We start from the raw sequence: 13,542 nt of genomic DNA on the forward strand, positions 1-13,542 counted from the left end.
GGGATGGCTGTCTAGGTTTGAGATGTGCCCGGCGGACAGACGTTTGCCGATATCAATGCTGCCGAAGGTTTTTGCTCTGTTTTTAAGAAACCCGTGGACGAGCATGACCTAACCCCTGACCGCAATGACAGTGCAGGTGAGACAGGGCTCGGCAGCCAGAATCCTGACCAGGTCGTGTGCAAGTGATCACATTACTCCTGTCCTGGAGTACCCGCACTGGCATCCAGTCAGGTTTCATTTCAAATTCAGAATGCATGGCTTGGCACCTCAATACCTGTCTGACTTACTGTGTTCCTACCCCCACCTTGCAAACCTTCTTTTGTCTAATTCTGGTCTCCTATCTGTCCCCCAAGCCCGTCTACACTCTGTGGGTGACACGACCTTCTCCTGTTATGCCCCAGAGCTCTGGAACTCTACCCTAAGGATATCAGAGGGTCACTTTCCTTGAAATCTTTCAAACCTAGACTCAAAACCTTCTTTAGGAGGGCTTTCATTTAACCCATTCCATTATGTTACGTGCCTCAATTTTGAATTTTTGAATTTTTTTAATTCCAATTTTTCAGTTTTTTTTAATTCTACCCGAGAAGTCCTTGTACCCAGAACCCTTCTCCACATTTTGTCCTGATACAGTTCACTGTAATTAATAATTGCTTAAAGTTATATAGCGCTTTAATCTGGACACTCCACTCAAAGCGCTTTACAGGTAATGGGGACTCCCCTCCACCACCACCAATGTGCAGTATCCACCTGGATGATGCGACGGCAGCCATAGTGCGCCAGAACATTCACTACACATCAGCTATTAGTGGGGAGGAGAACAGAGTGATGAAGCCAATTCATAGATGGAGATTATTAGGAGGCCATGATTGGTAAGGGCCAAGGGGAAATTTGGCCAGGACGCCGAGGTTACACCCCTACTCTTTTCGAGAAACGCCCTGGGATTTTTAATGACCACAGTGAGTCAGGTCCTCAGTTTTACGTCTCATCCGAAGGATGAACTTAACTATACCCGAATCTAAACTGTTGATACAAATCTGCAAGAGCAATAATCCTAAAACATATTCCTACTTAAACTACTTTAATGTGCCCATTTACATGTTACAGCACTAAGGGAACTTGTGGTTTGTTATTATCTTTTTAATTTAGCTTTTAGTTCAAATGGTTCTTTGTTCTTTCTCTTTCTCTTTTTTTATTTCTCTTTTATTGTTCTTTGTTTATGACAACTTTCCTAATTTCTGTTTTATATATTTTCAAGCATAAAATTGACAAATATGTTGCTTTACTGTATGACTGTGTTTTCCTTTACAACTGAAAGTATGTCTCTGAATTTGAAGATTTTATTTTTGCGCTGGGTTTGTAAAGCACTTTGAGCTGCTATTTGTATGAAAGGTGCTCTATAAATAAAGTTTGTTATTATAAGTACTGTAATGCTGCACCCACCTGGTTGATAAGTGTCAGACAGCATTCTCCCTACACATCAGATTAATTCAGGAATTAGCCACGGCACCAGGATTAATACCCCTACTTTTGCCATGGGAATTTTAACAGTCAGATGTTAGTCAAGACCATAATTTTAGGTCTTACCCAAATGACTGCAGCTATCTACAGGACAGTGTCCGTTGTCAAATACTATAGTTGAAAGTTCTGGTCCAGAGCAAATAGTGCTACATGCTGGGCCACAGCACCACTTCAAGCAGCAACCAAGTTTTCCTTAACGATCTTAATGACCATGTCTAGACTTGCATTGCTTCTGAGATCTGTTGAGATCAAGTTACGAGATGGTTTCAACCTCATATGGATGTCATATTTTTGAACAAGTTGTTACCTATATTGATATGTTTCTGATGAATTACTGTCAGCACTGATGAAGATTATCATCTGGTGTCCGGTTAGTAAAATAATAACAGTAGCTAGAAAGCTTCAAGACTTCCAGGAGAGTCCCAGTGTCATGAAATGCTGAAGTGAAGTATTGTAGGATTAACAGGGTTGTGAACAGTAGCTGTTTGCAGTTCAGGCCTCGTATTAATAGGCCAAACATTTGTTGTGTAGGGCCAGGTTGTGTTGCAGGCCCCGTTTTGCTAAGAACAAATGTCCAGTAAGTACCGCTTACTGGACAACCTGAATTTTCAGACAAGCTGATGTAGAGGAGTTTATTGACATATGTACATTGAAATTCTTATTCGTGCTGAGTTCTCAGGACGTGCACAGTACAATAGACAACGCCTTAGAATGTAGACAATACATTTCACACGTAAGTAATAACAACAGGAAGAGTAAATGTGTTGGGGGACAATAAATCTGGCGTAGTGCGGGAAAAATAAACATGGTGGACCATGCAAATAGTGCAGTGCGCAGATATGCACTATGAGTCTGAGGCAGTGCAGTAAGCTGTGGAGGATGGGCATTGCAGTAAGATGGAAACTGTTCTTAAGTCTAGTGGTCTGCGCTTTAATATTGCGGTACTACTTTGTGAACAATTTGTGGCCGGTATGGCTGGGATCCTGAAGGGTGTTTTGGGCTTTATTCTGACAGCGGATGGTGTGAATCTCAATGATTGATGGTAAATCAGATCCGATAATCCTTGGTGCCGTTGCCGAAACACTTTGTATCACATCTCCAGCAGCCATATCACCCTGCAACTCACAACTGGCAGCCCACTGAAGTTCAGTGGGTGTGAGCCTGGTCAGTACCTGGATGGGAGACCTCCTGGGAAAAACTAAGGTTGCTGCTGGAAGAGGTGTTAGTGGGGCCAGCAGGGGGCACTCACCCTGCGGCCCATGTGGGTCCTAATGCCCCAGTATAGTGATGGGGACACTATACTGTAAACAGGTGCCGTCCTTCGGATGAGATGTAAAACTGAGGTCCTGACTCTCTGTGGTCATTAAAAATCCCAGTGCGTTTCTCGCAAAGAGTAGGGGTGTAACCCTGGCATTCTGGCCAAATTTCCCATTGGCCCTTATCAATTCATGGCCTCCTAATACTCCCCATCTATGATTTGCTACATTACTCCGCTCTCCTCCCCACTGATAGCTGATGTGTGCTGAGCGTTCTGGCGTACTATGGCTGCCGTCGCATCATCCAGGTGGGGGCTGCACATTGGTGATGGTGGAGGGGAGTCCCCATTACCTGTAAAGCGCTTTGAGTGGAGTGTCCAGAAAAGCGCTGTATAAGTGTAAACAATTATTATTATTATCTCTGTCATGCGCTGTAGTATTGCTGTAGCACACAGTGATGCCACTAGTGGGGACACTTTCTATGGTGCGGTAAAAGTTCATGAGGAACTGCATCCCCATACGGTATTTCTTTAGGCCCTGCAAGAAGTGCTGTTGTGCCTTTTCCAGACTGGCTACAGTGTTGCAAGACCAAGCCAAGTCGGTGAAGATCTGCAGGCCGAGGAACCTGAAGCAGTTGACAGTTTCCACTGGTGAGCCATTGATGCCAACTGGGGCACGACTCCCTCTGGGTCTCCTGAAGTCCACAATGAGTTCTTTTGTCTTGTTGACAGTCAGGGCCAGATTGTTGTCCAGGCACCATCTTGTAAGATGCCCCACCTCACTCCTGTATGCGCACTCGTCGTTGTTGTTGATCAGCCCCCAATAACAGTGGTGTCATCTGCAAACTTAATTATGTGTTTGCTGCTGTAGGTGTCTGTACAATTGTAGGTGAACAAGGAGTATGGCCTAGGGCTGAGACAGCAGCTTTGTGGAGCTCCAGTGTTTAGATTCACTGTAGGGGAGATATTGTTGCCAGTTGATATTGTTGAGATCTGGCCTTCAGGAGATCTACTATCCAGTTATAAGTAAAGTGTCATAAGCCCAGATTCCTAAGTTTTGGGACCAGCTTGGTGAGAACAATTGTGTTAAACACCGAGCTGTAATATATAAACGGCATTCTTACATAGCTGCCTCACCTGTCTAAATGTTCTAGGGCAGTATCTAGTGCTAAAAATATGGCATCATCAACTGACCTATTTGGGCAGTAAGCATTTCGTGATCATTGTAGTGAGTGCTACTGGACAGTAATCGTTCAAACAAGTTACCTTGGTCTTCTTGAGCAGTGGCACAACTGTTTTCTTAAAGCACTCTGGTACAACTGAGAGGGGCAGAGAGAGGTTAAAAATGTCTCTATACACAAGAGATAGCTGACCTGCTCAGGTTTTAAAGACATGAGGAGAGATGCCATCTGGGCCGGCTGCTGTTCAGGTTTACACTCTGATGTTTAAGCAGCTGTCCAAGGTTTTCCGTGTTAATTCCATCACTAGTATGATACTTTAGGAAAGTGAGAATTGTCTTGGTATTAGCCATTTCATGAATGAGTGTAAAAGGTTGAAAAGAGTATTATCTGCATACTTATGGCCTTGGTGGACAATCTTTCTTTTATGTTGAGGCACCACACTGTCTAAGCTAGGTCCTTTTTGAAATTCTCCTCTGATAAGGTTTCCTAGCAGCTGCCTTCAGAATTGATACAGTATATGAGCATGCAAAAGGGAACATGTTTCTGTAGCTGCTCTTATGGTGTGGCTGGTGATCGACTAACCAAACCAGGGGCTAGATAAGGCCTAAAACTTTAAATAGAGTTTCTATGTCTAGTCAGGCAAGGCAGTATGTATGCTTTTGCTCAGACCTATACTGTCTCTAGGAGTTCTTGGGAGAAAAAAAAAAGTTATTTCAATACTGGTGCAGTTCTGCTTTTTTGGGGGGCCAAGAAGATTTTTATTGCAATGTATTGATTGCAATGTATTGTCAGGGTAGTCTTTCGTCAAGAAGAGTTTGCAGAACAAGAATGATATCGATAGTGGAACAGTCAGCACGGTTCCCATCAGAAGCCTGTTTGCTGTAGGCTGTTTTGTTAAGAATGCTACTCAGCAGATTGGATTTCCTTGGCCAAAGAAGTTTTGAAGAAGGGCTTTTAATTTGCAGGGAGTGCTTTCCAAGTTGACTTTTAATAAGGCAAAATGTGCTGCGTGTTAACAGTCGCTTTTTGGTTCTGACTCTGTAACTTTGTTCACCTTTCAGTTTATCCTCTCTGAAAGGACGGCGATATAGTTTCTTTGGTGCCACTAGAAATAGATAGAGGGCATTAGGAGCAGGCAATCTGGACACCTTCTTGGGATTTGTTGTGATGTTTGCCCTGCGTTAATGTGAATTGCCTCTTGTAATGAACAGTGCCCATCAGAAGTAAAGCACGGCTTATTTAAATATGCTCTCTATTTTATACACTTCTAAGCCGGAATCTCCAGTTTATCTCCTTGGTCTTTTATTAGTTCCCCTTTAGATGAACTGAAAACTACCGAACGGCATTGAGAAATCTTAATTTAAAGCTATTTTTTACTAACATAAGCATTGTTTTCATTCTGACTGTAGTTGCCACCTGTGACTTTCTTGCCTAATTTTCTTAGCAGATTTCAAAATGTGTTTTCTTATAGTGGAGCACAATTTTATTTATTGTGTGTTTAATGAAAAATATTCTGTTAACAATGTTTATACATCCTTTATAATTCATAAATTGGGAGGAAGGGGGTGAATACTTTTCACAAGGCACTGTGGGTAATTCTGATTGTATATCATTTGGTGGTGTTTAAAATAAAGTAAAAGCTGAGAAACAGAGGATATTTTTCCAAATTAAACGTTTGTAAATCTAATTTTTTATATGAGTGAATAGTAGATTCTCACTTTTTTTAAAACACATTTCATCCTAAAACCTGAATGCCTCTCTTCAGAAAATACGATTTCGTTAAGGATATATATTAAGAGAGAATTGGAAAATACAGTAGGAATTGATTTTGATGAAAATGAAAATGCCCAGTTTTGCCTTTCACAAGCTTTCTCAAGCGAATAACCTCTGTAAGTCTGTAACATGAGCAAAGCCTACTGGATTGTGAGTTTTTTTTTTTTAATGCTACTCAAAATGAATTTGCCTGCGACACTGGTGGAGGTGGAGGAGGGGAGTCCCCATTACCTGTACAGCACTTTGAGTGGAGTGTCCAGAAAAGCGCTATATACAGGTAAGGATATTATGAAGATGAAGATGGTGGAACAGGTGAAGGTTTATTCCATGATGAGTTTCGGCTGTGGAGCCTTCTTCAGGTGTGAGCAGAAAGGGAGACCTGCAGTTGATAAAGCACGGGAGAGTAAAATAAGAGGGTAGTTGAGAGGAGGTGGGTAACAGGGGAGAAAGAATATCTACAGCTCTGGGAGAGCTGGAAGAGAGGTGTGAAATCAAAACCTGCAAATGAATAGAGAGGATTAGAAGGAGGTGAGTCTGTCATTAAGAGAAGAAGGAAGGTGTGATCCTAATTTTCAGGATATCTTTGGTTTTGGGATGCTGATGCATAATAAGTAGGTAGCTGATGCATCTACCTACTTATTATTATTATTATTATTATTATTATTATTATTAGATTAGCTTGATGCAGTTAGTTATCATGGCTAAGAAGTTGACAGCCGGTTCCATCTCCAAGTGGAGTGTGCTTTCAGCGTGTCCGATGCGTGTGAAACTGCTCTTTCAGAGAAAAAGAAATCTAAGAAGCGTCCTCACGATGAGGACGAGGAAGAGGAAGAGCCCATGGGCAGTGAGTCCCAGGAAGGCGTCCCAGCAGCGGCCGGGAAACAGGTGGACGAGTCCGGGACCAGGACAGACGAATATGGAGCCAAAGACTATCGCTCACAGATGAATTTAAAAACGGACCACCCCTCTCGCCCCATTTGGGTGGTAAGTTTTTAGAAGATTGGATCCGTGCCTTAGACACTCATCGCGACAGGTGATAGCAATTTGTAACAATTTATTTTATTTGGATTACAAAAAAAGAAGCCGTAAAACAAGACAGTGGTTGCTTTCAGATTTATAGAATTGCCAATTCTCAGTATTTGTTTGTTTCTATTAGAGAGTTTGGTGGAGGAGCAAATTCTCCACTGCTTAACACTCTCATCTGGTCACAGTTTATCAGCCTAACTGTTACACCCTCATTGATCAACTGGCTTGTCGGCCTACTGTGGAAAGCCACACAGAGAAGCAGTGTCTATGTGAGATGAGATCCAGCTGGCTCGGACAGCTATTGAGAATATAGCTCTTTAGATTGCTGGGCTTATGTGTCACTTGGTCTTAGGAAAGCAAGGGTAAAGTGGTAACTCCAAGTAAAAAGGAGATGATCACCAATTTAGTGTTAGCTACTACTCCACAGGACAAGCCAAAGTTGGTGTAGATAGGCTCAGATGGCAGGGCAAAGTGGAAAGAGCCAGTGCAGCAATATACGATACAACACTCGGTTTATCCCCCAGGGTCGAAATTCACTTGCCAGCTCATACGCTTAAAAGATCATAAAAACACTACACAGACATGACAGTTCCCCTGATGCGATACGTTGACTCAGCTGATCGAACTGCGCAAGTGCACTTTCCCTTCGACAAGAAAAGTGCAAGTCCAGGGTAAAAAGTCTGAAATTCAGTGCAGGGATTGCAAAAAGGATCTCCTGAAGCTCTCTGTGGTGCGTCAGGGAGTTAAAAGCTGACCCCTGAAGAAGCTTTTTTTGATCCAAACAACTGCATGGAGAGGGTGCCACACATTTCCCTGTAAGTGTGGCTGTTCTCAGAATCCTCTTTAGGGCTGTGTCCTACGCAGACCTGCGGGTAAGTAATAGTAGAACCGCAACTCTAAAAACCTACATTAAATTCCATAGTTCTTAAGTACAGGACTTAGTTGATTTCTACCATTTCATTTTTTGCCCAAATGCATTGACAGAGCTGAGCAACATCACCAATTCCTTCCATATGAAGAAAGATACAAGATGTTAAGTTTAAGTCCTTTCTGCATGAAGATTAGACTTCCAAGCAACAGGGGTTTATGGCAGGAAAGGGGGTTAACTGATAAGGATTCCAGATACCAGCTATGAGAGCTAGGGAACCCCCTGGGATTTAATCCCTGACCATTTGGCCAAAAAACTGTAAACTGGTCAAACACATGACCTCCCCCCTTTACCATAATAACGAATGACAAATCAGAGCAGCAAGGAAGGACTATATAAACCTAAAGTTTGTACCGGCACTTAGAACAATACTTCGGTTTTGTTGTTTCTTGCGGGGAAACAAGACTCCGGCTTTATTGTTCCTTGCATGCAATAAGCTCATCTGTTTAACTTCATCTCGGGATCCAGAACCTTATTCTTTATGTTACAACACATGTTTTTCAGTCGGAAATCCACCTGGATGTCATTTGCATTTATGTCTGTTCTTTTCAGCTTTGTGGTTTGATCATGTTGACAGGTTTGAATTTTTTCTGCCTATTCGTCGACGTTGTAAGGTGCATAAAGTGTTATGCGCTGCTTCGCTTGAAAGGGATAGGGGGAAAAAAAAAGCTGAATTAGTTGGATGACTTTGTATATCTCTTCACAGGCTCCAGATGGACATATCTTCCTGGAGGCTTTCTCTCCAGTGTACAAGTATGCCCAGGACTTTCTGGTGGCTATTGCTGAGCCAGTGTGCCGGCCCACTCACGTTCATGAGTACAAGCTGACCGCCTACTCTCTGTACGCTGCCGTGAGTGTGGGCCTGCAGACGACAGACATCATTGAGTACCTGCAGAAGCTCAGCAAGACCTCGGTCCCTGATGGCATCATTCAGTTCATCAAGGTGAGAGGGAAATGGCCCCACTCCGATGTCCTCTTTCAGTTGGCAGGGAAGGGACCATCTCTGATTTGAAGATGCGTCACGCAGGTTCTTGAAGTTCTAACACGGATGTGTGGTTAGACAAGAACAACCTAAATGTATACCGTGTCCTAAAGATAAATGTTAAGGGGAGATTATTGCAATTCAGTGTTGCACATGGATATTATAAGTTGTTGGTGAGATAAAGGAAACATCATAATTGCAATAGAAATACAAAGTGGCCCTATGTAGTATAATAATAATAATAATAATAATAATAATAATAATAGCTTACACTTATATAGCGCTTTTCTGGACACTCCACTCAAAGCGTTTTACAGGTAATGGGGACTCCCCTCCACCACCACCAATGTGCAGCCCCACCTGGATGATGCGACGGCAGCCATAGTGCGCCAGAACGCTCACCACACACCAGCTATCAGTGGGGAGGAGAGCAGAGTAATGAAGCCAATTCATAGATGGGGAGTATTAGGAAGTCATGATTGGTAAGGGCCAATGGGAAATTTGGCCAGGACACCAGGGTTACACCCCTACTCTTTTCGAGAAACACCCTGGGATTTTTAATGACCACAGAGAGTCAGGACCTCAATTTTACATCTCATCCGAAGGACGGCACCTGTTTACAGTATAGTGTCCCCATCACTATACTGGGGCATTAGGACCCACATGGACCACAGGGTGAGCGCCCCCTGCTGGCCCCACTAACGCCTCTTCCAGCAGCAACCTTAGTTTTTCCCAGGTGGTCTCCCATCCAGGTACTGACCAGGCTCACACCTGCTTGGCTTCAGTGGGCTCCCAGTTGTGAGTTGCAGTTTGATATGGCTGCTGGCTGTAGTATGTAGGCCCTACTAAATTTCCTTACTAAGGCCAACTTTCCTACAGGATTATTTGCTACAGAGGGAAAGCTTAAGAAAAACACAGCAGTGTAGAATCTCGTATGTAATGAAAAACAAAGTGCAGCTGTTGTCTGGGAGATTACATTTAATTTTCGTGGCTATCATATATTAACTAAAGTTTGACTTTCCTGCGATGCTTTTGCAAGTTTTTTACGTTCTTGAGTTGAACTTTGAACGACGTAAGGTGTGTCCCTGATTGCAGCATTACTGTTCTTTCCTTAGTTTTTTCAGTGCTGTGAGACGTGAGTTTCCACTTTCAGACCGCAGGTAAATTATTTATTCTTCAAAATTGGATGGCAAAAAAGTGGAAAAGTGATTTTAAACAAACAGCAGCAGCAGCACGCATCTGTTTGATATATTGAACTGAAGAATATTTTGGTAACATATGGTACATTTTTCTGTCTTCCTCCTAGCTCTGCACAGTGAGCTATGGCAAAGTCAAACTGGTGCTGAAACACAACAGGTATGTACTGTGATGCTAGACAGGTTATAAATTCAACGTTTTTTTTTTCTCCAAAAATATGTCTGTGATTAAGCCATTTGAAAATGGATCATTCAGAAACTTAAAAAATGTTGGTCTTAGTTATTCGTGCTGAATAGTCACACATGAATGAAGATGACTGTGGAAAACAGATAAATAGAAAAGTTATGTGGTAAGTTAATAAATTGAGCATTTATTCATACGATTACAGGTGAATAGGGTAGAAAAAAGTCCTATAAATGCTTTCTGACGCTAACTACATTCACAAAGCAAAAAGTTTAGTCTATAAAGAAGTCTGTTTAATTATTTCACTTGTGATCTGATAGATGTACTGCATATATGGTTTCAACATGACAGTTGTGAAGTTATGTGCAGTCTGTGCTGATTGCCAGTATCATTTCAAAAATCGTCCTTTGAGCTGGTCGTTGGCAGCACAACATTTGCTTCAGTGTCGCTCATTTCTCCACTCTAACTACAGTCCTGTCAGCCACCACCGTGTGGGTAAGCAACACCACGTTAGCTGCCCAGTCTGCAACACGCACGCGCACTCGCGCAGTATTTTGTGCGCATGCGCATATCATGCGCAAAGCATAAACATATATATCGAACATTTATCGAACTTTTGTTAAAATTATATCGAGGAAAATTATATCACGCTAATTATCGTTATTGAATTTTCGCCCAGCACTACTTTTTGGGAAAAAAAAGAATAAAGTGCAAGCTTTAACAAGATGCACACAATTAAAATGCTCAGTAAAAACCCATTTCGAAATAGATTAGGTTATGCAAATTGTCTTTCATTTTGATTTAACAAGGAAATAAACTATATGTAATGTTTATACTTCAATGAAAGGAATTTCATGTTTTTCGGCATTAAAAATTAAAAAGCGAATGTTTTTCAGTTTTCTTCAGGCAGTCCTGCAAAATGCAAACATATCATTAGTGCCGCTGAAATGAGCGTTGTACTGATTTGGTTTTCAGATATATGAAGCATTGCTTCTGAAGAGTTAGGTCACTCAGCCCCTTACAACAGCGCAAATGTTGGAAACTCTTTTCATTTGCTTGTGCTGCATGCTTGTGCAGCATTTTGCTGGTTTGAGTCCGCTGCCAAAAAAAAAGCCCCGCAGTATTTGTGTTGCTTTGGCTTCTGCGATTCGTTTTTTGGAGAGTGACATCACTTAGCCCCCTCATGAAGCAGCCTCATGGTTAAATTGGAGTGAAGAAAGGTTCTTACAGACCCCAAACTGTGGCAGCAAAATGAGTATTACATTGCTGATCATTACAAAGCAAATGTGGCATTAATTTCTGCCAGTGTACACAAAACATTGTTGTCACAAAACAGTTCTATCCGGGCCCTATGCAGACGACACAATCCGGAGTAGTGGGGAAACACAGGGGAAAAGTCATGCAGGAGACGGGAATGGAGACGGGGCGTGTCCTTGGTGCGCTGGTGTACGGGGAAGATGTGGCCTGAGACAAACAATCCAGGAAGAGTCCAAAGAGATATCCAAAAACAAGAACAAGCATGAGTCCATGGCCAGGCGATCCATCCGAGTCAGGAGTTTGAAAACAGGAACCGGGTCGGAACCGGCAGGGGGAACGGGAACAGGAACAAGAAAGGAAAGTTAAAAGCATAACGGAGCCAGACGCATCAGGACCCGGGCTCACATGAACCAGGAGTCAATGTAGAGCCCCAATTATCGTCTGCATCTGGCTTTTAAGGGGGAACTGAAACGGGGCTGGAATAAGGAACAGGTGCAGGGAATGAGGCAGAACGAGGAAGGGCTGGAGCGCCCTTAAGAGGAGGGGTTTGCAATCGGGACAATTGTAACAAAATATTGTAGACTTCAGAACAGATTTCATTCTGCTGCTGCCATCATCTCATGTGTTTCATCAATTATAAAGACGGGTGAGCCGCTTCCAGAGGTGACCAAGGTTTTTAACCATGCTTTTGGCAGTAAAAAGGTGGGGAGTTACAGTTGCTCTAAAGAACAGCACCACATCTGTGAAGCAAAGCAGGTTCAGTAATTCCACAAAGCATTTGGCTAGTGTTTGGTTAGGTCAGTGGATCATGAACATCATGCGTCTGTTGTCCCAAAGGGATACAAAGTTTTGGTCTCTGAAATTATGGTGAAGTTAATTATAATAACCTAAAGATAATATAATGGGGAAGTGTACACCTGTAAATGTATCACATTTCCCCATAGTGGTAAATATGGGTCTTGAGTTGAATGAGTGGGAATGAAAAAACATTGCAAGGGTTGGCAAAATGAAAGTGCACAAGGGCAAATTTGGTGATCATAGAGCGAGACCAGGAGATGCTAATCTAATTCAATCTACTCAGTCCTTACATTCAACTCTACAACAGATCATACTCATACTCACTTCATATACAGTACATACATGTGATTAGCATCTGTACATTCATTATCAATTAAAATATTTTGGAGGGCAACCACCTTGGCATATGACTAAGCATGAGATCGTTGTAACTTACTAAATATCTGGACTTAAATTACCCAACAGTTTTGATGACAAGGATTTGTATGCATCTATTTTATATTTACCATAGTGGTAAATATGGGTCTTAGTAGCCTGGTTACATTTTGCACAGAGAGCCAACCCAACCTGTGATTTTAAGATGATCCATTGGACAGACAGCTCCAATAAATAAAATCGATTTTTAAATATTCTGGTGATGTTCAAAATAACTGCCTTTTTGTTTTTGCACTCATAAAAATTTATCTTCATCTTTGCAGCTCAGAGGTTGGTTTAAACAGCATAAACCGGCAGAAACGAATGAGATCGCCTGCCTAGATGTGGAGGGTCTGAGTTTAAAAAAAAATTCTTAATACGTCAGAAACCAAAGTAGCACAGATGCTGGTTCGAGCAGCACTGACACAATAGATGTTTGTTTGAAGGAATGTTTTTTATCAGCTGTTACAAATTTTAGCCGGCTGCATAACCTGTTGTGGACCAGACAAATAAGAGGCTTCACATGTATTAAATACCAGGCACACAGTACTTCCATTTCTCCAGTGGCTTTCTGGAGTGAGTAGATAGTGCAGGCAGTCTGTTCTGAGAATTAGTCCAGCCTGTCAGTGGTATATGCTGACCTAACACTGCAGAGAATGAGAAGGGGTGGTAAATACTGGCCTTTTCTTTAAAAAAATAGCACATATGCAAAAATGACTGTGGTCCTTAGAGTGAAAAGAAGAACAATCTGTATCTGACATCAAGCCATGAAAGTTTTGTTCTTGTGTGTGAAAACCAAAAACTGTTTGAAAAGGCAGGTTTTTGTTTTCTGTAGTTCTGGGTTTCCCGTTGAGAATTATGCTGATTGAGACTGCAGAATTCAGGGAGCGAGGGGGAAGCTGAAATGATGTCATTTTCCCCAGTCTCTTGAATGTTCGGAAAGGTGAAGTCTCCCATGATATGGGGGAAGAGAACAGTTTCTCATGTTTTGTAACCTATTATGAGTTGTTGTCTGCATCATAAAATCCCT

General features: G+C 42.1%; 1 protein-coding gene across 1 annotated transcript in view; it reads left to right on the forward strand.

Annotated features, from left to right (window-relative positions):
• The window catches only part of ercc3 (excision repair cross-complementation group 3), a 38,369-nt gene that overhangs the window by 762 nt on the left and 24,065 nt on the right, over positions 1-13,542 (forward strand). Inside the window, exons 2-4 of the mRNA XM_069196355.1 lie at positions 6,509-6,711; positions 8,388-8,624; positions 9,970-10,019. Of these exons, the coding sequence (XP_069052456.1) occupies positions 6,509-6,711; positions 8,388-8,624; positions 9,970-10,019 (490 nt within the window). The remainder of the gene's footprint in view (positions 1-6,508; positions 6,712-8,387; positions 8,625-9,969; positions 10,020-13,542) is intronic.

This window comes from Lepisosteus oculatus, chromosome 12 (assembly GCF_040954835.1).
Source record: "Lepisosteus oculatus isolate fLepOcu1 chromosome 12, fLepOcu1.hap2, whole genome shotgun sequence".
Classification (NCBI taxonomy): domain Eukaryota; kingdom Metazoa; phylum Chordata; class Actinopteri; order Semionotiformes; family Lepisosteidae; genus Lepisosteus; species Lepisosteus oculatus.